At 33.6% G+C, this 26405-nt stretch overlaps 4 protein-coding genes and 1 long non-coding RNA gene across 8 annotated transcripts; 1 reads left to right on the forward strand and 4 right to left on the reverse strand.

Annotated features, from left to right (window-relative positions):
- Positions 1 to 1269: 1269 nt before the first annotated feature.
- Positions 1270 to 2359, reverse strand: LOC115968257 (auxin-responsive protein SAUR21-like). The gene has a single exon (XM_031087598.1). The coding sequence runs from the start codon at positions 2006 to 2008 to the stop codon at positions 1706 to 1708; it is 303 nt and encodes a 100-aa protein (XP_030943458.1). The 5' UTR covers positions 2009 to 2359; the 3' UTR covers positions 1270 to 1705.
- Positions 2360 to 5055: 2696 nt separating this feature from the next.
- LOC115968259 (auxin-responsive protein SAUR21-like) lies at positions 5056 to 6587 on the reverse strand. The gene has a single exon (XM_031087600.1). The coding sequence runs from the start codon at positions 6481 to 6483 to the stop codon at positions 6199 to 6201; it is 285 nt and encodes a 94-aa protein (XP_030943460.1). The 5' UTR covers positions 6484 to 6587; the 3' UTR covers positions 5056 to 6198.
- Positions 6588 to 10630: 4043 nt separating this feature from the next.
- LOC115968992 lies at positions 10631 to 12175 on the forward strand. Its single transcript, XR_004086836.1, has 2 exons — positions 10631 to 10891; positions 11777 to 12175. It is a non-coding gene; the product is annotated as an uncharacterized LOC115968992 (long non-coding RNA).
- Positions 12176 to 12645: 470 nt separating this feature from the next.
- On the reverse strand, positions 12646 to 14872 carry LOC115967509 (probable O-methyltransferase 3). Of its 4 annotated transcripts, none has more exons than XR_004086469.1 (4): positions 14591 to 14872; positions 13703 to 13863; positions 13549 to 13610; positions 12646 to 13103 (listed from the first exon to the last, which is right to left on the reverse strand). XR_004086469.1 is itself a non-coding variant. In XM_031086620.1 (3 exons), exons 1-3 carry the CDS (start codon positions 14601 to 14603, stop codon positions 12834 to 12836), a joined length of 444 nt encoding a protein of 147 aa, XP_030942480.1. In that variant the 5' UTR covers positions 14604 to 14849; the 3' UTR covers positions 12646 to 12833. The 4 variants fall into 4 exon arrangements, 1 of the variants encoding a protein (XP_030942480.1); XR_004086468.1 differs by having other exon boundaries at positions 13549 to 13595; positions 14591 to 14868; XR_004086467.1 differs by having other exon boundaries at positions 13549 to 13863; positions 14591 to 14870.
- A 3885-nt stretch (positions 14873 to 18757) lies between these two features.
- On the reverse strand, positions 18758 to 21106 carry LOC115969149 (subtilisin-like protease SBT1.7). The gene has a single exon (XM_031088717.1). The coding sequence runs from the start codon at positions 21088 to 21090 to the stop codon at positions 18790 to 18792; it is 2301 nt and encodes a 766-aa protein (XP_030944577.1). The 5' UTR covers positions 21091 to 21106; the 3' UTR covers positions 18758 to 18789.
- Positions 21107 to 26405: the final 5299 nt, after the last annotated feature.

Raw genomic sequence — 26405 nt, forward strand, 5'->3', positions numbered from 1 at the left:
TGTTATGACTTTAGAAGAGGATTTAGTTCACAATTGACTTGGGAGAAGAAAGAAAAATACTTGCTAGAAGAGATTGTGAGGATATGATTTGGCTGTGGAATTTGTTTACTTTGGTTTAGTATATATACATGAAAGGTTGTCTAAAGAATCTCTGGTATGTGGACGAGTGGTGTGGAGTCAATCAGGTGGGGATTAGCCCAAGACACAAGCACTTGAAGGATCACATGGTCCTGTCTACAAATCATCATTGAGAAATTGTTATTGATTGAGATTATTTTTCTTGGCGAACAAACCACAAGAGAGCAACTTGATATGTAAGAGATATGAAAAAAAGAAACCTCTTGTGGACAACTTTGGGTGATTGGTACATAGGAGGACATATAAGTCTATTTATTTCCAAACAGAAAAATTGAGGCTGAAGATAATTGAATTAAATAACATATCCAAAGCCAAAATCACTATCATTTATTGCTTTGGTACATTGGTTGCACGACATACCCTTGTGAAGAGCATGCACTTGTAGCTTTGGTACTACAAAAAACCCTTGTGAAGGGCATGAGGAGTGTGTCTTATGCATGGTCCTCATTGTCACTGGAACCCAAACCATTCAAAATACATAATCAAATTTGTCTGTAACTGATGACAATTATTGGCATGCATCTCAAACCTGAAGTTGGGCAATATCAATTACTTGTGACTCAAAAGGGTTTAAGATATAAAACAATTTATGATAGTTTTAGGTTTGTTTATATAGTCTGTTTCTGTATATTTTTCTCTTTCAGAATCAAAAGTTGCATCCTACAGTCAACTTATTCCCTCAACTGCTCAATCTCATTCCACATACCACATCTGGCATATACGTTTGATAACATAGCACATATATATCCAAACATTCTCAGAATCCAACTCGAGAGCTCTCTTAGCGACTCATTATTCCCATGATCCTAGCTCCACCTATGTATAGGTCCATATGGCTATTGAAAACTAAGCCTTGCTAGAATTTTTAGCCTTTGGTAGACTTGACCTGAACTTTTAAATGTAAATGATTGTTTCACAGAATGTGAAGTAAAGGAGCTAATACACATCCATAAATAAATGATAAATATTATGCACATTTGCTTGCAGCTGAAATTGAATCTGCATATTTTTTCGTGATTACTTGTACTGCATTGCCATCAAATGGAAGCAGATTTTGCAGAAAGAAAAAATAATTTTGTATGAAATACTTGCACAGAAATTTTTGATATGATTCCCAACTTTCATAACCATTAAAAAAAAAGGAATTTTACAATGAGTTATGAAATAATCTAATACTCTTCAAAATTGAACAGATAGATTTTTGGGTTAAGAATGTTGAAAAGTTCATGTTTTCAATACTCAGTATCATGTCTTTCATTTCTCTCCTGAGGTATCCAAAACACAAGTTGATCACTGAAGGATTCTCTGCATGAGGTTCTGTGAGAACCACCCATTGGATGAAGTTGGAACCATGAAGCACCTCCTTTGTGTGTTTCCAAGTTGGGCCATCCACATCTGCTTCTGCTTGGCTGAATAGTCCATGGCAAATTGATATGTTCTTAAGATACAGCAGTGCTGTTCTAAAGTGGGTGTAAACATGCATGCCATCTAATTCTTCGCTGAAAGGAGGCATGAATGTGCGTGAATCCATAAATCTGTCCCTGCTGATTGATCTCAGTGTTATGAATCATGATCCATTTAAGCGAGAAGTGAGATCCATGAAGACATCTTCTCCATAGGGAATTGTTAGACCACCCATTGGATGATCAAATCCAAATTCGTCCTCAACTTTACTAAGCAACTTCTGGAATGAAGGCTCATTCAGGTATGATATAGGTAGAATAAATCGCTTCTTCTGTTCCTCTCCAACATAGACTGCAAAGTAACCTTTTGGAACTTTCTTGGCCGTAAAAGCTGCTTCTTTACTACTCAGAACAGACCTGCGGAGAATCTGCTTAACTTGCATGATGGCAGGAACTCGGATAGCCATTTATATATTAACACTTTGGAAAAGGTCGAAGCTCACAAATGAGTTGGGAGGAAAAAATGCAGGTAAATATTTGCTAGTGGGGAATAAGAGGACCTGATTTGGCTATGGAATAACCTTTGTGTGTATTTATAGATGAAAATGGGTGTGGGAAAATCTCTAAAATGTGAGTGGTGTCAGTTGTGAGGAATTTGGGTGTATATTAGTGAGAGACAGTCATATGAAGGATCACATGGTTTTGTCTTCCAATTGATAATCAAGAACTTGTCCTGATTCAAATTGTACTTTATAGAAGACTTATGCCTAACCATTTCAACAGGGAGCACAACCTACAAGCCCCCCCACCCCCCCTTGAATATAAGAGATGTGGATAAGAGAAACCTTCTGTTGAGTTAATTGGCCAACCTCTTGTTACTTGTTAGATTATGAAACCTTAACTTACTCAGGGTTTCATTTCTTTAGAATAGGAGATGTAAATTCATCATTCCATGCACTGGATAATTTAAAAAACTATTGTGTGATCGTTTCCTCAAAGATCAAATACCTTCTGAGTTAGCTTGAATAACCACAATTGGAACATTGGGGAAAAAATTCAGTGAAACATTAAAATGAAAATAAAACACCAAACTGTAAAAACTTGAAAAGCAGCAGCTACCTGCAAGAGTATTCACAATATGCAAGAAGAGAACTGCATTTATAAGATTTCCAAAATTAAAACCACTAGAATTTGTCGGTCTTTAAGTACATTAATGTGAAATGTATCTATTATGTGGCCATCAATGTCAACTGGAAACAGTGTTAAGGGGAAATGTACCACTGGGGGGACCATTAAAGGACATTTGTCAAGAGGGGTCATATGATTTTTCCTCCCTCAAGGTCTTGTTAATTTCATGCTCTGACCTATTTGCTTTGATTCATCAATATTAACCTCTCAAATACTGAGCAAGCAACAGAGGCCCACATTGTCCACATATATTTTCATCACAAACAGATTGTCACTTCATGTGATGATGTTGCTTAATGCATAGAGGGGAAGTATTGTGATTATATGACCAGGACCTTAATCTGAAAGGGAGATAAATTGAAGTGGGAGCACCAAACCACCTAGCATGTGATGATGTTCTATGCTGCTAACATCTCAACCCAACTGAACCAGAACCACCAAATTCAGCAAGCCATGTCTCTGATAAATTTCATTCTCTATGGGCAAAACAAATTTCTATCAGTTCGACCATTACCAGCAAGCCATAGTGATCAATTATTAACCATCTCTATTATGCTTAGTGTTGGTTGCCTAGGATGTAGAATTGTAATGATTTTTTTAAATGCTAAGTGATCATAGACTTAATTCATCATAATTTCTAAGGTACAACTCACCAATCAAAACCATGGCTCATATAACTAACAAATTTCTACACCAGCATGCAAAGGCCAATTATCCATTGTGGGTCATTCAATTCTGTTCCATACTTTCATGGCTCATATTTTGTTTTATTATATAATGGGGAAAGAAAGAAAGAAAGGAAGCAGCAATATTGTTTTGATATATATATTCTTGAATAGAGAAGTCTAAATTCGGTACAGAGCATCATATCCATGGTTGTGACCATCCTGATTATACTTGGTATTCATGGCTGGACAATGTACATGACCATCATTTCTTTCTGTACTTAACAACAATTTAAACTGTGAAATCAGCCTCCTCAAGTCCCAAGCAGTGATAATTTGATGGACATTTCAAACTGGTCATCATTAAAAATATTTGGCTCATCATATTTTAGATTGTCTATAAGAACATATGGAGATTATATAGCTTTTGTTTTGTTCTAATTATATACTTCATGACACATGACATCAAATTAATTGTTAAGACTAGCTGTACATCTTTACCTTCTTCATCCTCCCATTTCAGTAAACAATATAGAAGTCTCAAAATTTGAAATTATGAAAATTGGGATTAGCTTTAGTAGAGCCAAGACCCATGGTGAGGCTGAGAGGGAGTATCTGACTGGCTGTTCAACAGTGGTCACGGGCTGAGATGGCCAAGAGCTGGACCAAAGTGGACCAAAATGAATTGAAGTAGACCTTATGGACGAAAAGGTACGACATGGGCTGAAGGGGTCCAAAATGGACCGAATGGACCCAAAAGACTGGAATTGACCGAAGTAGACAAAGTGGACTGAGTGGACCAAATAGACCAAAGTAGACTAAAGTGAACACCGGAATTGACTGAAGTGGACCAAATGGATCAAAATGGTTTGAAATGCAATACTAACTTAATAGGAGTATAGTAATAATAAATGTTACGATTTATCTTTTAGATATCATATAAATATATTTCTCATTTGCGTTCCATGATTATTTTTCTAGTTTTTAGCAATCTTCAATTTGTTAGTTTTTTATTTTTAAAAATCTTTGTACTTTAATTGTCCTATTTGGGCTATCCTATTGAATCATTTCATTCCCTCTAATTTTTATTTAGATATAAAATGTGTGACATTCAAAATCAAATAAATGGAACATGTCACACGTCCAACTAAAAATGGAAGGGATTTGGAGGAATCAATTGAACATGATAATTTTTATATTATTTTAGAGTATCATGCATACTATGTATACAATACATACACATACAAATTTAATCATATCATTTTGTATTTGGCCCCTCAAATACAAATTCCTAACTCTACCACTAGCAACAGGTAAGATGAAATTGAAAAGCATAGTTACATTATGAAGGTAAAAGAAAAAAAAAAGGAAAACAATTAAAGCTTTTAGGGGCAAGATCAAGAAAGCAATGATTATGCTGAAGTGCTGAACAGCTTTACCAAATTATATACATATATATATATATATATATATATATATATTTATATCAGTTTCAGTTGATCATATCAGTCAGAATGACTTCCATATGTTTTTTCAATTCTACCTTGAAGTCCTGTTTCTCATTCGACAAACCAAACCTAGGATGGCTAGGACACAAACTGCATATGGATATTGAAGAACTCAGTAATCAACTTTTTATGATTATTGAAGTGAGCCTCGTTGAAAGAGAAAAAAATAATTATGGAAAGCAAGAAAAAAAAATCTATTTGATATATTTGCATGGGAAGTTCTGACTTCCGAATTTCATATAGAACATGCAAAATTTACAATGAAATGAAGGAATCTTCAAGTATGGACTTTGGACAACAAAACTCCTCCTTTTGGTTTCTCCAATATAAACAGAGAGCTGGCCTTCTAATATATTGTAACCTCTTGATGCATCTGCACACATTGGGGAATATGGTTAGGCTGAATGAGAATAATCTTGGCAAATGCGTGGCAAAAAAACTTAAGGAACATCGAAATTATACTACTATGGTCTATCTGCATATGTTGGATGTTACCCAAATAAGCCTCATGAATCCTACAAATAATATAAACTAATATCTTCTATGTGCACATGTTGGATGTTACCCAAATAGTCCCCATGTTTCCCAGTCCTACTAATTAACACAAAATATTAAAAGGGGAAACCCAAAAATCTTCAAAAAGGATTGATACTCAAGTACTAATGACTAAAATAAAAATAATAGGCCTGTTGGTCCATCTTGTTTAATTAGTCACAAATGAAAGGGCAAAAGTGAGGAAAAGAAGATGAATTGAGTCTGCAAATTAATGGTGAAAGCTTGTAATGACATTTCCACCAAAGAGAAAATTATATGAGAAGAAAGAAAGACCTTCTATTTGATGTATTTTCATGGAAAGTTCAGAATCCTTACTTTCATCATAGACAATGCAAAATTTTACAATGAAATGAATGAATAAATCAATTCTCTTAATTCAAAACTCAAGAGGAATGACTTTTTCTTTAATTTCTCTGACAGTTCATGTTTAATGGACTAGTGGTTTTCATGTCTTTTATCTTTCTTGTGAGTGATTCAAGCAACCAGTGAGATCATGGAAGGCATTGAAATAAGGCCTTCTGATACATATGGTGACCTTGAGTCGTCTGCACCCATTGGAGAACATGCTTAGTCTGAATGATCCGGGGAAAATGTCTACCCAAGTGACCTTAAGTAGACTCATTTCCTTGAGAAACTGCTGTGATTTTTCATCAGTTGGGTAGACATTTCTTGCTCTATCCATTCTGACAAAGAGAAGAAATGCACAAATCTGTCTGCTCTGATCAATTTTAGTGCCATGTACTAAAATTCACTTAAGCAAGAAGTGATATTGATGAAGATGTCTTCTCTGCAGGGAATTGTAAGGCCACCCATGGGATGATGAAACCCAAATTCTTCCTCTGCCTTACTTAGCAATTCTTGAAATGAAGGCTGATTCAGGTATGATATGGGTACCACAAACCGCTTCTTCTTTTCCTCTCCAACATAGACTGCAATGTAGCCTTTTGGAACATTTTTAGCAAGACCAGAAACAGACCTGCGGATAATCTGCTTAGCATGCAGAATACCAGGCAATAGAAGAGCCATTTCTGTCTATGTTATGACTTTAGAATAGGATTTAGTTCACAATTGACTTGGGAGAAGAAAGAAAAATACTTGCTAGAAGAGATTGTGAGGATATGATTTGGCTGTGGAATTTGTTTTCTTTGGTTTAGTATATATAGATGAAAGGTTGTCTAAAGAATCTCTGGTATGTGGATGAATGGTGTGGAGTCAATCGGGTGGGGATTAGCCCAAGACACAAGCACTTGAAGGATCACATGGTCCTGTCTACAAATCATCATTGAGAAATTGTTATTGATTGAGACTATATTTCTTGGCGAACAAACCACAAGAGAGCCACTTGATATGTAAGAGATATGAACAAAAGAAACCTCTTGTGGACAACTTTGGGTGATTGGTGCATAGGACGACATATAAGTCTATTTATTTGCAGACAGAAAAATTGAGGCTGAAGATAATTGAATTAAATAACATGTCCAAAGCCAAAATCATCATCATTTATTGCTTTGGTACATTGGTTGCACGACATACCCTTGTGAAGAGCATGCACTTGTAGCTTTGGTACTACAAAAAACCCTTGTGAAGGGCATAAGGAGCGTGTCTTATGCGTGGTCCTCATTGAAACCCAAACCATTCAAAATACATAATCAAATTTGTCTGTTACTGATGACATTATTGCACAATGGCAAGACAATTATTGGCATGCATCTCAAACTTGAATTTGGGCAATATCAATTACTTGTCACTCAAAAGGGTTTAAGATATAAAACAATTTATGATAGTTTTAGGTTTGTTTATATAGTCTCATCTCTTAAATGATAAGCCATGGTTATCCTGTATATTTTTCTCTCTCAGAATCAAATGTTGCATCCTACAGTCAACTTATTCCCTCAACTGCTCAATCTCATTCCACATACAACATCTGGCATATACGTTTGATAACATAGCACATATATATCCAAACATTCTTAGAATCCAACTCGAGAGCTCTCTTTGCGACTCATTATTCCCACGATCCTAGCAACCATGTCATAGTAATGTTGGCTGCAGGCACCACAATGCCTGTAGGTTGTGCTATATCTAATCCATATTATTCACTTACAATTCATCAATAACCCAATAACAATTCTCGAGTCTAATGTTCATTTTCTGCATTATCCCATGCAATAAAGTGAACTTGAAAAACCTTTCAATGTACAACCAGGAAAAAAGAAATCTAGTAGATAATAGTTTAGTCGAGTTTGGTGCCCTTTATCTGGTTTTGGTTAGCTCAACTTAGCCCTACCTTCTGACTGTCTGAAGAAAATAAAAAATAACATCGAAAAAAAGGTAGTTAAGTATACGATAAATCTTGTTGTACACAGCTTATCACACACTACCGTATTCATCACCATTGAAATAGTGTTTTCATGATTTTGAAAACATAATTTCAGTTAAAATTGTGAAATGGTGAAATTGTATAATCTCACATTTTTAACAAACACGATTTCAGTCAGTGTGGAACAGTGGGTACGTACACACTATATCCTTAAGTAAATTACTTAAAGATGGCCCCAAATTAGGAAAGTGCTGCCCAGTACATTAAACATCATGTCCTATTAAATGAAAAACAATGAGGACTAGATTTATCATAGAATATAAAGAAAATAAAATGGTGTTCTTCACTTTACACTTGATAGAAAACTGTATAACATTCTGTCAGTAACGCTTTGCAACAATAGACAATTAATCCAGCCCCCACATCTTCTGCGAGAAAGGAAAATAAATAGGCAAATGCATGTGCATTTCCAAAATTGTCTCTACTGATTTGAATGGGTGCAGCTTTCTACGATCTATTGAAGCAAGAAGTGAGATTGTTGATGGCACTTTTATTTTCATTCATGGCTCAAGCAATGTATTTTACCAGCAATGCGTGGAAAAGTATTGATATAGAATCAATTATGAGATTTGAAATATTGATTTATAATTCTAATTCAAAATCTATATTAATTGGCAGTTGAATTATTATTTATTTTCAGAAAGATTTTCAATGTTAAGACAGGGATCAAACCTAAATCTCTTATTCACCAAAGTGATTTTTTACTAGTTAAACTATTTATCAGTTATTTTGCATGTAGTGTTTTGACTTTATTTTGCCAAATCATAGGTCCAAATAAGTTCCTAATGGGTTTCTTTAAACGTTTCTTCATCTGACTGGGCTTCTTTCAACGTTAGGTTTGTTAGGATTTTGCCTTCTGCGATAATAATGGGCTTTTAAGTTTAGAGGCCTTAGAACGAATTGCTACATGTAATGGTCTTGCGTCTTGGTATTGTCAATTGTCATGGACCTCATGGCTGCTTGGGCTTTATGAAATGGGCCTTCATTTTACAGTTGCACTACCACTTCAATAGTGCTTGTAGTCGAGTTAATTGAATGCGAGCATTTTTTTTCACCCCTTTTTTTTGATAGGTCATTTTTTATTCACGCTTATTTCTTCTATTGGTTTCAATTGAGGAATTTTTTTTTTTCAAATGAAAAATAAAAATAATAAATGAGATTTATAAGTGTTAGTCTCAAACTCTTCTTAAAATAATGTTGATTATTTTCTAACAAAATATAATTTATACAATATATTAGATTCTATATTTGTTATTTGAAAGCCTTATAAATTTTGTAATTTATTTATTTATTTTTATTTTAAGGAAACATAATGCATTTTAGTTTTACTACGTTGATTTGACTCAATTAGAATATAGTAACAATAAATGTTACATCTCAATTTTTAGATATTATAGAGATGTATAGATTTAGGAGATTGAAGGAGTGTGGTTTAGAGAGTTAAGAGTGGGTCTATTTGGGTTTATTCATGAATTAAAAGTTGGCATATATAAAGTAGCTGAGAACACTTGTAATAGCTAAAGGTTCACGAGTAAGTCTATGTGCTAGCCATGAACACAAAGATAAACATTGGCATGTGGTATTTGCTTCAAGATTTCAAATTTCCATAAAACCCAAAATAAGCACCTTAAGCTAAAATAAGTAGGCTGGCTACTTTTAGAGCATTCTGACCAAATCTCACAAATTTAGCAAGCTCCTTGGAGAGTATTTCCTTAAGGTAAGACCTAGAAACATGAGATTAATCAAGAATTGCCCAAAATTATCATTAAAGCAGCTAATCCTATTATCCAACTAAGGACAAAACTCAAGATTGCCTTTTTTTTTTCCCCCTAAAATCCAACAACCAAAAACCTTAGTTCTTATGAGGAAAAAGATAATAAGAGTCTTCCTAGCCCATTATAAAATTATAAACCCAAGACTGAAATTAAGAATATTCAACTTCCAATAATCTATTTTACCTAATTGTCACCCATATTTACTACTCTAAATTTGAGTAATTAAATACAACAACCTGAGAATATTTTGTTTGTGTGTGTGTGGTGGCATGATTAGTGTCTATTTGCATTTATCATTATGCATTCATCTAATCCATGAGTATACTTAATTGTTTGTAATTATTTATGCATTAAACATGTTTTATTTAGTTTGTTATTCTTGTTCTCGAAATCACATGAAAAAAAATTATTTTTGTAAGGAAAAAGTTTACTTCCAAACTAGTTTGGTAGAAAATTCTTTCAATCCAATTCCTCCAATCCACTATGTGACAATTGAAAAAAATTATTCATGTGTATCTTTTTTTACATGATTGATTCAATTAGTTAAGTGACTTGTTTAAATTATAAACATGGATAGTTTTATGAGTTACAAACATTTTTTTTTTTTTTTTTTTGATACAAAGATAGAAATTTTATTCTAGTCTAGTCTAAGTGTGTATGTTTATGAAATTCCCTCCTAGAGACTTGAATCCCGACTTTTACCCCCCACCCCTTATAAGTACTTATATTTATAAAGTAACAATCACATCAAGAATGTGTTGTAGTTATAAGTTACAAACTTACAATGTAATAAGTTAGAAGAGATCGATTCTTTTAAACTGGTTTAAAGTAAGAGAGCAATCAGGACAAGCACCTGGATATGAACTTTTCTCATAGTCTGTCTGACCATAATTGATCGATTGCTTTCACCAAAACTGCCACCATAAATTGATTAGTAGAAGTGTAAAGAAGATTTTGTGCCTCCCATCATTACACGCAGCCAACTACTTAGAAGAATATAATGGCCATTTTTGGATTGAGATCACATGCAATACTTAGGGTATTGCATGGTGTGCAATTACTTTAATCCTAGCCATTCAATTGATCTAATGCTCAAAAGTTGGACAGCTCATTTGGACACGTCAGCAATCCGTGTGACTCTCATCTCTCTCTCTCTCTCTCTCTCTCTCTCTCTCTCATGCCTCAAAATAAGCCACTAGTGATGCTCAGGTTACTTCTCCATCGAAGTGCACCAATAGTATTTCATCTACCCACCCAAAAATAAATGTAGTTAGATCTGGTAATGAAATTTACAAATCAAATTTATGATTTTTTTATTCACATATCAAATTATGAAATTTTTTTTCTTTGTCAAAGATTATCCCTTTGTTTCATTTATAGCACTAGAGATTATCTATTTCTTTAATTGATTTTTTTTGTATAAATCTGATTAATTTAGTGTTGAATGTTTTTGAGATTTTTATAATGGGTATGAAGCCCAGTTGAGTGTGCGTGTGTGTTTGGCAGCGTTTCTTGCTTCTTTTTTCCAGTGAGGTTGCGTCCTCTGATGCTAATGTTAGGTTGCTGGCTCTATCGAGGTCCCTGTGTTATGTTTTTGTTTTCATTTCATGAGTTTTAAGGGAAAAATAAGTATCTTGTTTCTTGAGATTGTCTTTCTAGTGTATAAATTCATCTAGATTTTAGCTACCCACCCAACAAAAAAATGTGATTATAGATCTGGTATTATGATCTTTTCTCCCTATCCTTGATTTCCTTGATTTCTTTGCCAAAGGTCATCCCTTTCAAGGAAGCTTCTTTGGAATCTTTTTGCTTGATTTCGTTACAAAAAATCAACTTCATTGAAAAAAAAAATCAACTTCATTGGAATTTAACAATTTGGTTTGTGTTTAAGATTATAGATAACAACGTAGGGAAGCTTAGAAATGCATGAATTTAACAATTTTGTTTGGTTCTCTAAGCTTCACCCATTATCCATTCCTATCGTGGTTTGGGTTTATTATAATCCCTTTGTATTGTGGTTTGGGATTGGCAGTAGTTCCTTATTTTGTTTAATTTTATTTTTGTTTTGGAAATGGATAGAAAAATTGTTTATGAAAATTTAAGTAAACGACTGTTAGAAACTTTAAAGCTTAATGCTAGGCTATTTAATTTGCAAAATTTGCAGTCTTCAGGGAGATTCATCAAGTTGATAAATGTTCTAGGCTACTCTTCAAATGGGCTGATTCCATCAACTTTCTGCTCACAGAAGAGATGGGAATCGAGGCAAGGAACAAAGGACAAGAGATCTCTCAAGTTTACCACTCCATTAAGGAGGGATTAGATTTTTGACTCCTTGGAATGACAGGGAGGTTTTTGCACGGTTTAACCCAAACCATCACAATGGACTACCACTGTAGTTAGTTAATAACTTTTTTTCAATTTCAAAATTTTAATTGACCAATTCAAAATGCAATTTTGGTTCTGAGGAATGTAAGAATCAGTTGATGGCTTTATTTTGATGAATAGATGTGATGTATACAACTCTGTTTTGTGAATAGCATGTAGTGAAGGAGTTCTGTTATTAGCTTTTAACGTGTTAGATGTATTTCAAAAATTTTCTTTGTCTAAACAGAGTTGTTCTTTGGGTATGAATTTGCTTGTAGCAAATGCTAAATTGAGAATGACATAAAAACACAAATTATATTAATGTCCACATGATCTTAATTTTACTCTTCACTATAAAGCTATTGTACATTGTTAGTGGCATCTCTCATTATTAAGCACTGCATCTTCTATGGTATCTATTGCTAGGTTCCACCCACGTATATCAAAGAGATCTACAAAGCAAATTCTCACCCAATACAAAAGCTACAGCACAACCAAAGAGATCTCACAAATAATGTAGCAACTCACAAATATCAAAGAATCAAACCGCAACCCCTCTCTAATTTTATTAACTGCAGCCCCAAGAGAGAGCCTCTTTTACAAATTAAATTTGCAGACACTTCTTATTCAGGAATTACAAAAACTCAAAGCTTTGAAGAAGAAGAAAACTAAATAGAACTCAATTTTCTTATTGACGATTAAAGGTGATTACAAGCAATTGAGAATAGATAGAAAATATCTAATCCCTTATATACAAAATTTGGAAAAGAATGAAGCAAAACTAACTTCCCTGATTAAGCAGGAAAACTGTTTTAATCTAATCACTAATTACAAGCTAATTAGCTAACACATGGGACTTAATTCATAATAGAAATTGGAACTAAGCTATCTAAGTGATACGGCAGCATTTTACTAAAACAATTGCTAAAGAGATTGCAAAATGGTGTTGTGTCAATAAGTGTCATCAGCTCCTTATTTACACAAAACAACCTCGTTTCTTCTTCAGTCTCACTTAGCCTTCTTCTGCATTTTGTACTTTGGACTTGTATCTTCATTTTCTCAATAGGAGTTGATATGTCAAAGTTGGTTTCCAAATTGTTTTGAGGAGTCTTCTTTTGCACGCACACCTATCCAATGAACAGAATACAGGAAAAAAAAAGTTAGTGGGAAAAAATTAAGATATTCAAGCCAACAATTTAAGTAAACTAACAAGTAATAAAACCCATAGTGACACCAAGGAATTGTAAAAGGTAATAAAAACTTAAAAGAAGCTTACAATAAATAAAATTATTCCCATGTTATTGTGAAAGGAAATTTTGTGAAGATTTGTTATACAGAGTTGGTACTAACTGTCCTCCCATTTTATTGTGTGACATATCTAATTTGTGCCTCAAATTAAAATGCAATAAAAAGAAGAGAGAAGAGAAGTTTAATATAGATTTGGTGGCCAAAGCATGATACTATAAGTACACAATTGAAATATCAGCTACTCCATAAGAGTGTGAATTGAAGATATAAATGAGACCGCAATTAATTTCCCTAATAATAGCAAATGAAATTACATAATGTTACCTAAATCACCGGCGTGATTCAATTTATCAATAGAGCTCCATGAAACCCTACTTACAACCCAACTACATCAATGGCCAATATAAGTAGTGCAAAGAGAAACCACTACAATCTAAAATAAAAGGAATGATTATGAGAAAGGAATAAAATTGCACACCTTAATTAGAATGGCATCAACAAAAGGGATAGACACAAGCATATCACCTACAACATAGTTCATTCTCTTACTCTCGGGTAGGCTAGCAACAATATCAATACGTGGGAGGTCAAACACCATTAGCTGCACATGAGAGAATGCCTTGGAAATATTCGCTGCCACTGTTCCAGTACCACACTTATGTCAAAACTCAACAGTTGAACTCCAATCCTTAAGAATTGGCACAAATGCCCCTAAGAGCCAAGCTCGTGTTTAAAAATTTATAGCCATCAATTCATTTAAAACATTGTTATATTCAGGTTTTGATTATAATAGTCACATAAGCGGCCCATCCCATGCTCTTTTGTAAATCTAGGCCAGAAGAATAACTGGATATCCATAATTGTGGGATTAAGTCTGGTATGCTAATCTGTATTGCACGTTTAAGTGACAAAAGATTTATGCAGTTCAATTGATGTTTGAGAATTGATTTGTAACAACTAAATCCTTGGCTATGAACAAGATTGCACAGTAAACATTCCCCCCCTCCCCCCCCCATTAAAACTCATGAAATGAAAACAATAACATAACACAGGGACCCCGATAGATCCAACAACCAAACATCAGCATCAGAGGACACAACCTCACAAAATCTCAGTGGAAAAAAGAAGCAAGAAACGCTGCCAGACACACACACACTCAACTAGGCTTCATACCCATTATAAAAATCTCAAAAAACATTCAACAATAAATTAATCAGATTTATATAAAAAAATGCAATGAAAGAAATAGATAATTTTTAGTGTTATAAATGAAACAAACAAATGATCTTTGACAAAGAAAAGAAAATTTCATAAATTTGATATGTGAAAAAAAAAAATCATAAATTTGATATGTAAATTTCATTACCAGATCCAAGCATATTTATTTTTGGGTGGGTAGATGAAATACTGTTGGTGCACTTCGGTGGAGAAGTAACCAGAGCATCACTGGTGGCTTATTTTAAGGCATGTTTGGCTGGAAGAGAGAGTTTTTGAATTTTTTAAATAGGGTAAGCGTGAACAAGAGAGAGGAGAAACTGAAAGAGCAAAGAGAAATGAGAGTCACACGGACATGTCCAAATGAGCTGTCCAACTTTTGAGCATTAGATCAATTGAATGGCTAGAATTAAAGTAATTGCACACCGTGGTATTGCACAGGATCTCAATCTGCCATTTTTGCCCACTTTCTTCAAAAAGAAACTGCCAAAAAAACAATGGCCGCAAACATGTCCTAGATTATCTTAGTAACGGTTGAATTGTATTCACATTTAGGTAGAAAAGTTGGTGGCTTCTTAACATTGTCATTTTTCAATCATCACGCATGCGCATTTTGTGTGGTTCAAAAGATCAAGACCACTTAACGTAAGAGGATGATGAATTGTACGTATCCTTGCATGAGGATGAGCTAAAGAAACTGGCTCTTCGGTATGAGGATGAGCTAGGTTGAACCTCATGCTTTAGTCACACTTGCCAATGTCGTACGTGACTACAATTCCGAGAATGATTCAGCTGCATTTGTTTGTTAAATCTTGCTCTGGTATAACTCCGACGTATAGAATTTTGGAAGAATTACACTTTATCACTTTAAACTATATTTTAGATTACATTTTGTTTTATAAACTTTTCGAATGTACATTTTATACTCTAAATTATGATTATTGTTACATTTTGCATCCCAACATTAAGTTTGCCATTAAATTGAATGGAAAAATATAACATCACGTGAAAATACCCAATTGTCCCACATCTCAATTCTCTAAAAATAAAAAAGAAATTTCACTTTATCATCATAAACTATACTATTGATTAAACTTTGCACCATAAACTTTGGATTTCCATCCAAAGTTAACAAAAAACTAAATGTTAGGGTGTAAGGTGTAACAAAAGTTATAGTTTAGGGTGCAAAACATGTGCGCGCGCGTGCACACACATATATAGAACATGTATTCTTAACTATTATTCTTTTCTTGTGTATGATCATTGTTAAGTCTTGAGTTTTTGTTGGCTAATTTTGTATCAAAATTTGGTTGTTATTTTCTTTTCTTATACATTGTAATTTGTTTTGAGTGGGCTATCTTGTATTTGGGGTTCATTGTTATAGTTTTGAAAAATTGGTTTGCTGGAAGAGGAATTTCGGTTGACCAAAATTATATTTCGGTCTCACGACCTAGACACATGGCTTGCATTTGAAAATCAATTAAGATGGTTTCGCCATAATTTCTCTTGACTCTTGTGGAACTGAAATTGTTTGAATAGCAGAGAATTTAGTTAACCTATAGGAGTCTAATTTCGATTCCTATGAAATTAAACCTTAATTAACATTTGAAAGTTGAGAGAAACTACCAAATTGTGAGAACCAAACGCCTAGCCTCTCTCTACCTTCTCCCTCTTACCATAGCCAAATCTTCAAAAGGGGATTAAAAACTTCACACCCAATATCTCCTGAATTTTGTGAGTGATGTTTGGAGCCTTGAGAATCATTGGAGCTTCCCAATTTCAGTCATGGTGGCCTGAAGAAGCAACCAATGATTGGTTGTGGATTTGAAGACTAAGTTAGAGAAAAGACTCGGCGAATTCAGTTGCAAGTGGGAGCATAGAGGGCTCGAGTTCAAGATTGTAGCACTAGACTTGGAGGGTTGTGTTTGTCAATTTGTACTACAACTATATCTATACTTAGTGGATCGCTTTGGTGACTAGTCATGAAGAGATTTTTTCATTCGATTCACGGGTTTTTTTTTTTTTCCTTTGATAACACAACTGGTGTTATATATCTTTGGTTTTCTTATCTTATTTCCTATGAATTGGTCATTTGACATGCTTGTTGTGCTGAAGGATGCAATTGTTGGTAACCATGCTTATATTAATATTGGTTAATTACGTATATTTGGCATTAATTGATAAATTAGCCTTCATTGATTAAGCCGTAATTAAAATTAGAGGTTTAAGAAATTACCTAGGTTGCATTAGGTAGCTTCTCAATCATATGCCTCATTTGGCATGCAAGCCTTGTGGCCACCATTTTCTTACCTTTTTTCCCCCCCCTTAAATACTAAGGTAAAAGTATAAGAGGGTTTCGTCCTAGGGGCGGCCCTACTCTTTGTTCAGGGGTTCAAATGAACCCCCTGACTTCAAAAAAAAAAAAGAATTATATATATTTAATATTTTTTTTGTTAGTTTAATACATTAATTTTTTCTTTAAAATATTTTTGCACATCCTGACTTAAATCTTATACACCCTTATTATAAGTATTTTTTACTCTAAAGTAAGAGTGAATGTTTGTGAATTGTTACTGTCACTCTTTATTATAAATTTTTATTATATGTATGTATGAGTGTGTCTAATATTGATTGTGTGCATTATTTTTTTTATAATGTCGTTTGTGTGGATAATGGTGTGTACGTGAATGTTTGTGTGTACAATATAAATATAATATAATTTTATATAATTTAATAATTAGGAAATAGAGAGGATTTGTAACATGAGTGTGTATAGTTATTGTAAGGACGCAATTTGTAACGACTCAAAATGATATTGGGTTCGCACGTAAAAAGGCCCAAACAATATCATTTGTAGAGCGTGGGTTTGAAAGGTTAGGCTTTGGTCACCAGACGGTGGTTTGTCGTGGTGTTCATATAGCATTAAATCGTGTTCGCTCGAGGAGTCTTTCTCCTGGAGGCGGGCTGGGAGGCTCTGGTTTTTGGCCATTTTTCCCAGCTTCTTTCCCGGATTGCTTGTTCCTCTTTTTATATTAGTCTGTATTCCTTATCTTTCGTCCATGTGCAGGATCGACTTTTCCAAGACTGATACTTGTCCCATCAGCCCATACCTAAAGTGGTTGGGGGTGGTTGTAAAAGTTGAAGAGCATGGCTCTGTCAGGTGCAGAATGCTTTATTGTAGTTCTGACAGCCTTTTAATCGTGCTGTTCCGCACTGTGATCACTCTTCCTTTTAGGGGCATTTATGGCATGCCGAGCAGGAGCTCGTCCTCGGCCATTTCCTTAGACCGTCCTCGATTCTCATGGTGCGTCCTCTGCCCTGTATCTCCTCGGCGCAGGCCTTGGGCCTTAACATGAAATGGGCTGGGGTCTCAAACTCTCTGGCCCCACAGTTATCATGTTATAATAAGTTTTTGTCATAAAGTTAGAAAAATTCAAGAAAAAAATTGCAAAGTTAGTGATTATTTAAGCATTTAATTGGTTAAGTAAACATCTAGTGAATTATTTTATGTATGAAAGAGTGTGGTTGTGTGCGTCAATAATTAATTTAGAGCCAATGAGTTGAGTTGAGTCATTTAGTTTAAAATATTTTTATAAACACAATGACAAATATATAATATTAACTGCATAAAAATAAAAATTTAGACAAACTTAACAAAATAAAATCATTATAACTACTCATATTGGCAATAAATATTCATAATGAACTCTCATGTAACAATTCCTAGAGTTGCCACTGTTCGTCCTTGTTTAAAACAACCAATTTGGGACATACCAACATGTTTTTTAAAATTAAAGCCCGTTTGGTTAGAGATTTTTAGTATTGTTGTTTAAGTATTGTGAAAATCCGTGTAGATTAAAAAGTGTTGTAAAAATATGTATTGTGACGTTTAAATATTAAAAACTATTATTTAAACATCACTACCAAACACCCCTTTAATTTTATATCTTCTATCACATGAGTTTGCAACGCTGAATGAAATATATTTTAAAGACTAAGGGTTCCAATCTTTTGGACGAACAAATTTTTACAAACAAAATATTAGCAAAGTTAGGTGATTACTATTTAAAAGAAAAAAAATATTTTGGAATTTAACAAAAAATTATATTAGAATTGAATATACCTTTTAGAAAGAGAAGCTAAATTATTTCACTTTTTTTAACCTTCGTTGTAAATTCACTGGTTCTAATAAATTACAACGACTTTCTTTTATTGATAAATATTAAAACATACATACCAACTTCAGTCTTATATCACAAAGCCAACATATACTCAAATTGGGAAGACAGATAGCTAAGACACCCTCAACAATTGGTAGTGTTGAGCAAGTGAATATGCTAATATTATCAACTATAAACTGATAGCCACTATGGGGCTTGACACCATGTGACTATCTTGATCAACCCATTTGAGAAAACCATAAATTACGAAGGGAAATTCCTTATCGAGCTCAACGCTGACAACAAAACTTCGAGTCTGATATTTGCGGGTGAATGTAAGGGTCCTTGGTTTGACACTTACTCTCAATCCAGTGGGAATGTTCTCCAAATATGCTCGGTATACAGCTTTATTGTTTCCAACATTTGTCACAACCCTGCTAAATTTCATTGTCACTGGATATCTTGTTTTGGTTGGGAGTACAGCCATGAAAGAGGGATAGTTTAGATCATGAATAGATTTGTTGCTACAACTCCATTGAGTTCGGCTAAGGATAACACTCATTTGCTTTCTAGTGTACCCTAAGCCACACACAAACTCAATATAATCTTGCAAACCCATGTCATAGATGAGGCCAGGATCCATGGCTTTATTTGGGTTAATGTGGCCAGCCCCAAACTCTAGAGGTGAGGCAGCTTCAAGATCTAACAGTTGACTTTTAAAAACTGTGCCTGTATTGTCTTCAGCATAGGCCGTGGTCATTATTGCTGATCGGATAGCTGCTGGGCTCCATTCGGGGTGGATTGATTTCAGCAAAGCTCTAACACCAGCAACATGTGGTGTAGCCATTGATGTGCCTGACATAAGTTGATAATCTGAAGACAAATTATATTTGCCGACTTGGATATATGGTCTGGTAGGGGCAACGGCGGCTACCACATCATCTCCTGGAGCGAGAATATCTGGCTTTAAAACTCCTGGACTGACTGGGCTGGGTCCTTTAGAAGAGTAATTGGCCACTTGAGGTGCAGGCTTTGTACCATACCTTGTTAACACAAATCTCATATCCTTCACCTTTGGGTTTCTCACCTTTGTTACATACTCTTTAACCAAAGTCCCTGAAGCAGTTGGCAGAATAAGGCTGGGAATGGAGTATTGATTTGCAAATAAAGAGAATGATGCATCTGTCAAGAAGATAGCCGCAAAAGCACCTGCCCTTTGGACCTCCTTAATCTGTTGAGAAGTAGTAATGTTGGTGCTATAATCACAGAGGACTACCTTCCCGGAAACGTCCTTTTTATCCAATGCTTTGTCATTGCAAATTGCTTTGCTCAGGTTCCCTTTGGCATAGTACAAAGGTATATCAGTAATGAAAACACTCTCTGGAAAGTACGATGTACCTTCAATGGGAACCCCATTTCCTAGAGTCATTGTTGCATGGAAACTTCGATCAAGTGTGCCAGCCCCAACAGTTGTGATCCAAGGTGCTACATTCGATACTGTTTTGTAAAGATAAGCATTGCCGGCAGCACAAACAACAAAAATCCCTTTCTCAACTGCAGAAGGAGAACCTTTGGCAATGACATCAGTGAAATAAGATCTCTGATTACCGAAGCTAAGAGACAGAGACATGATATCAACCCCATCAAGAATTGCTTGTTCCATGCCAGCAAGAGCATCAGGTGCTTCAACCTGTCCTTTTAGCCAAGCAACTTTGTAGATGGCAAGATGTGCACGGGGAGCCACCCCTACGGCTGTGCCTCTTGCATATCCAAAATGACTTACACCGGGTACATAATTACCTACTGCTGTGGATGCAGTGTGTGAACCATGACCCACAAAGTCTCTCGCAGAATCAAATTCCTCTTCCTTGGATATGTCATGACCTTTAGCCCGTATTCCTTTGCTAAAGGATCGAGCCCCAATGAGCTTCCTGTTGCAATATGAAGGGGAAAATGCTGTGCCATTCTCGCACTTTCCCTTCCATCTTTGTGGCACTGGTGACATACCCTCATCATTAAAACTCTCTCTCTCTGGCCAAATTCCTGAATCAATAATGCCTACAATCACATCTTCTCCATATGAGGCAGCAGGCCATATGCCAAAGTTTTGTTGTAGCCCCAGAAACTTAGGGGAGTAAGTTGTCATTAGCTTGCCAGTGGACCCTGGGAATGTGGCCAGGTGAGCTGGAGATTCCTCAATCTCAGCTAGTTGAGAGGGTGTGAGCCTTGCACTGAAACCGTGCATGACATGGCTGTATGAGTACAACAAGAGTTCTTTGTTATCATCATCAGCAGGAGATGACAACAATGATTTTAGGATGGAACGATGCCATGACTCATGGGTTAAGAAAGACGTAGGCTTGTGAGTATGGTCCATATGTATGATATATGTTTTGAATTCTTCGGATTTGGGCACTGCATTGACAATAGCAAGTAGAAATAGTAGCAGCCCGAGTAGTGAACACTGTGAAATCAGATGGGAGAAACTCATCTTTTGGTTATAGTAGTGATGGGCTATAAGGTTAGGAAACAATGAGAATGGATGGGTCTATATATAATTAATACCATACGAAAGATAAATATTACGTGGTTAATTTCAAAACTTTAGCTTAAGTCGTCCTTTGTATGGACTATGGACTGATGGACCCAGGAAAAAGGAAAAAGAAAAAGAAGTGGAATGTCTTTTCTGTGAACCCCGTACGATTTTCCTTTATCCTGTGCGATTAACTTTTTTGTGCCAATATTATTATTAAAGATAAAAGTGGTGATACTTACCCACAGTATATATTGTACACAATTAAAATTGTAAAATTGTGTTTTTATTGTGTATGGTACACAACCAGCTACAGTTGTATAACAATAATTAGCATAATTGTACTACAAGTACATGGATCACAAATGGATGGAATCCATAATTGTACTATAAGAACACAACCAGTTTTTTTTTTTGAAACTAGAACACAACCAGTTACAGCTTGTGTAACAATAATGAGCATAATTGCACTACAAGTGCATGGATCACAAATTGATGGAAATTTCTTTTTTCTACAAAAATTTTAAGCAATGGATGGCAACCTTTCTTCAAAACTTTGTGGGGTTGGAGCTTTTGGCAATAAGGCTTATTGGATTCGCTTAATCTATGTTATCAAATAGCCACTTTCTATATTACTTATATATAAAAAGCGCCAATGCCCGCTGCAGTGCTTCGGTACTGTACACTAGTGTGTGTACTGTGTAAGTACTGTAGCGGTAACAGTGGTTTGGTGAGGTTTTTTTTTTTTTTTTTTTTTTTTTTTTCCAGTTTCGAACAGTATTTTTTTTTTTTGTCTTCCGTTTGTATTTTTTTTCCCCTTATATATATTATTTTACTACACAACAAATTTCACAATATTTTTACAATTATTGAGGTGCCAATTTCTTATAAGTTAAAATAAAATAATAAAATATGAAACTGTGACCACAACTGAAAATAAATGTTTTATGAAAATATTGTGACACTTGTTAGGTGAATGTGTAAAAACTACCATACTTTTGGTTTGTTCAAGTGGCACTGTAGCTACAGTAGCTACAGAGTTTTTTTTTTTTTCTTCAGTTTTCCGTTTGTACTTTAAAAAAAAAATATTTATAAGAATCCGCATATATATTGTTATACTGACACAACAAATTTCACAATATTTTCACAATTATTGAGGTGTTAATTTCTTATAAGTCAAAATAAAATAATAAAATATGAAATTGTGACTAATTACAACTGAAAATAATTGTGTTGTGAAAATGTTGTGACACTTGTTGGGTGAATATGTAAAAATTACAGTACTTTTGGTTTGTTTAATATGTACTGTTCATCACTTTTTTTATTTTTTTCCCAGTCATCGATTTGTGCTCTTTTTTCTACATATTTTTGCATTGTTTATACAGCGTTTTTCACTGTTCATCTACAGTTCCATTTTGGTTAGCCACTTTGTCTTTTTTTTTTTTTTTTTTTTTTTTTTTTTTTTTTTTTTTTTTTTTAAGTTTTGAACAATAGCTACAATACCAAGCAGCACTGTAGCTACAGTAGATACTTTTTTTTTCCCCTTTTATATATATCATTGTACATCCAATATTTTTGCACTGTGAGCGCACTGTAGTTGCAATAGTGTTTTGGTTTCGTAAATCTTTTTTTTTTCTCGTTATTCAACCCTTTTGTTTATTCAACTATAGTGCCTAAATTTTTTTTTTCTTCAGTAATTGGTTTGTGTTTTTTTTTTTTCTTTTAAATATTGATGTAAGCTGACATTTATATTGTTATACTAACACAACAAATTTCATAGTATTTTCACAATTATTGACGTGTCAATTTCTTACAAGTCGAAATAAAATAATAAAATATGAGTCTTTATACAATGCTTCAATAGCCAACCACAACTGAAAATAAATATTTTATAATAAAAGCGACCGTGCCACTACAATGCGAATACTGTGCATCCAGAGTGTTGGCACTGTGCAGCACTGTAGCTGCAACAGTGCTTTGGTTTCGTGAGTTTTTTTTTTTTTTTTTTTTTTTCCAACCCTTTTGTTTATTCAACCGGCATTGTAGCTACAGTGCCTAAAGTTTTTTTTTTTCTTTTTCTTTTTCTATTAAATATTGATATAAGCTGTCATTTATATTGTTATACTGACAAAACAGATTTCACAATATTTTCACAATTATTGACGTGTCAATTTCTTACAAGTCAAAATAAAATAATAAAATATGAGACTGTAGCCAACCACAACTGAAAATAAATGTTTTAAAAAAAAATGTTACAACACTTATTGTTATTACAATATTTTCACAATTGTTGAAATCTCAGTTTCTTATATAACAAATAAAAAAAATGCTCAATCCACAATATTTTAACATTAATTTCACAACAAATCATAGGTAAGCTATTATTGATGGATAGCACTAATTTTTTTTTTTTTTCCTTCAGTAATTGGTTTATGTTTATTTTTTTCCTTTGAAATATCTATGTAAGCTGGCATATATATTGTTATACTGACACAACAAATTTCACAATTATTGACGTGCCAATTTCTTACATGTCGAAATAAAATAATAAAATATAAGACTGTGACTAACCACAACTGAAAATAAATGTTTTGAGAAAGTGTTACAACACTTATTATTATCACAATATTTTCACAATTGTTGAGATCTCAGTTTCTTATAGATCAAATAAAAAAATGCTAAGTCCACAACATTTTAACATTAATTTCTACCGTGCCTAAAGTTTTTTTTTTTTTTTTTCCCCAGTAATCGACTTGTTTTTTTTTTTTTTTTTTTTTTTTTTTTTTTAATATTTATGTAAGCTGGCATATATATTGTTATACCGACACAATAAATTTCACAATATTATTATAAATATTGAAGTGTCAATTTCTTACAAGTCGAAATAAAATAATAAAATATGAGACTGTGAGCAACTACAACTGAAAATAAATGTTTTAAGAATAACAATAACAATGTTATCAGTTTAAAACCAATAATAACTTGTCATTTACAATTTGTTCTAAATATATTATGAATGTAGCATTTCTCTCAAATAAAATTAAAAAAAATCTATTCGGATCCTAAAAATAAAGATATTGTTAAAATATTGTGATATTTTGTTGTATTCTTAGACTTCTTTTTTAATATAATCAAATTAGGTGAGCCAAAATTCATGATTTTACACACAAAATCTATATTAATTTTCTCACTACTGGAAGCAGCACGTGCAACCAATGCTAGTATATATATAAAAGCGCGAATGCGCAAAATCACTGTAGCTAGTTTTGTGAGCCGTTTTGCCTTTTTATATATATATAAGTTTTGAACTATAGCTACAGTACCAAGTGGCATTGTAGTTACAGTAGCTTTTTTTTTAGTCTTCCGTTTGTACTTTTTTTTCCTTTTATATATATTGTTATACTGACACAATAAATTTCATAATATTTTCACAATTATTGAGGTGTCAATTTCTTATAAGTCAAAATAAAATAATAAAATATGAAACTGTGACCAACCACAACTGAAAATAAATGTTTTGTGAAAATGTTATGACACTTATTAGGTGAATGTGTAAAAATTACAGTACTTTTGGTTTGTTCAATATATACTGTTTTTTTTTTTTTTTGTTTTTTTTTAATCATTGATTTGTGCACTTTTTTTCTACTAACTTTAGGAAAAGAGGCAATGCCTCTACAATGCCCCTTTTGATGTAGTGAGCCATTTTTTTCCCCCAAGCTTTGAACAGTTGCTACAGTGCTTTGGTTTCGTCAACCTCTGCACTGTAGCTACAGTGCTAAAGTTTTTTTTAGTAATCGGTTTGTGTTTTTTTTTTTTTTCTCAAATTCGCTAAAGCACTGTAGCAACAGTGCTTTGGTTTCGTCAACCTCTGCACTGTAGCTACAATGCCTAAAGTTTTTTTTTAGTAATCGGTTTTTTTTTTTTTTTTTTTTTTGAATGCACTAAAGCACTGTAGCTACAGTGCTTTGGTTTCGTCAACCTTTGCACTGTAGCTACAGTGCCTAGATTTTTTTTTTTCCTCCAGTAATTGGTTTGTGTTTTTTTTTTCCTTTTAAATATTTTTTTTTTGAAGGAGGGGGGGAGTTTCTTTTAAATATTTATGTAAGTTGGTACATATATTGTTATACTGACACAATAAAGTTCACAATATTTTCACAATTATTGATGTGTCAATTTCTTACAAGTCGAAATAAAATAATAAAATATGAGAGTGTGACCAACCACAACTAAAAGTAAATGTTTTGAGTATCACAATATTTTCACAATTGTTGAGATCTCAGTTTCTTATAGATCAAATAAAAAAAATGCTAAGTCCACAACATTTTAACATTAATTTCTATAGTGCCTAAAGTGTGTGTGTTTGTGTTGTTGTTGTTGTTGTTTTTTTTTTTTTTTTTTTTTTAAGATCTTTATATGTTTACTTTGTACTTGCAATGCAAGTTTACATTGTAAATACACAAAAGTGGTTAATATTATACACATTTGCACAAAAAATGGTAAATATTGTACAAATTTTGTAAATGTGTACAAAATTTGCCAATTTTTTTTGTGTCTACAATATAAATTTACATTGTAAGTACAATGTATACATAGAGATATTGTGAAAATGTTGTGACGCATGTGTCAATTCCTTATGGGTTAAAATAAAATAATAAAATATCATACCGAGATCTAGCACAACTAAAAATGTCGTGACATTTTGTTGTTATTACAATATATTCACAACTATTGAGGTGTAAGTTATAGGTCAAAATAAGATAATAAAATATAGGACTGGGATCCGTCATGGTTGAAAATAGAGGTATTGTGAAAACGTTGTAATATTTTGTTGTATTCATAGACTTTTTTTTTTTTTGTTGGTTTAGTCAAATTTAGTAATCTATATATAAAAAGAGTAAACGGGAAAAGCTATCATAGCTTCGTTATAGTAGTTTTGACTTGTTCAATTTTCACTGTTTGCGGGCCTTTTGTGTGTGTGTGTGTGTGTGTGTGTGTGTGTGTGTGTGTGTGTGTGTGTGTGTGTGTGTGTGTGTGTGTGTGTGAATGCGTAAATCTGCAATAGATTTGCTATATTATTTTTGGTTTGTCCAATTCACACTATTTTACATTATAATAAAATATTAACATGAATCTTTTTGGTTTGTCCAATTCACACTATTGTACAACTACATGAATCTTTTAGAGAACATGAGTATAAAATGTATAAATTTCTCAGTAGCTTAACATAATGAGGTGATTCCATGGTATAAAAAAACAAATATGGACATGTATAA

The sequence above is a fragment of the Quercus lobata genome, chromosome 11 (assembly GCF_001633185.2).
Source record: "Quercus lobata isolate SW786 chromosome 11, ValleyOak3.0 Primary Assembly, whole genome shotgun sequence".
Lineage (NCBI taxonomy): Eukaryota > Viridiplantae > Streptophyta > Magnoliopsida > Fagales > Fagaceae > Quercus > Quercus lobata.

What these genes read in the sequence shown, in the direction of transcription:
- LOC115968257 (XM_031087598.1), bottom strand. Translation starts at nt 2,008, where the DNA reads ATGGCTATCCGAGTTCCTGCCATCATGCAAGTTAAGCAGATTCTCCGC.
- LOC115968259 (XM_031087600.1), bottom strand. Translation starts at nt 6,483, where the DNA reads ATGGCTCTTCTATTGCCTGGTATTCTGCATGCTAAGCAGATTATCCGC.
- LOC115967509 (XM_031086620.1), bottom strand. An exon ending in TTGATGCCATTCTAATTAAG is followed by an intron (nt 13,104 to 13,702) that starts GTGTGCAATTTT and finishes TTCATTGGATAG; the next exon opens with GTGTGCGTGCAAAAGAAGAC.
- LOC115969149 (XM_031088717.1), bottom strand. Translation starts at nt 21,090, where the DNA reads ATGAGTTTCTCCCATCTGATTTCACAGTGTTCACTACTCGGGCTGCTA.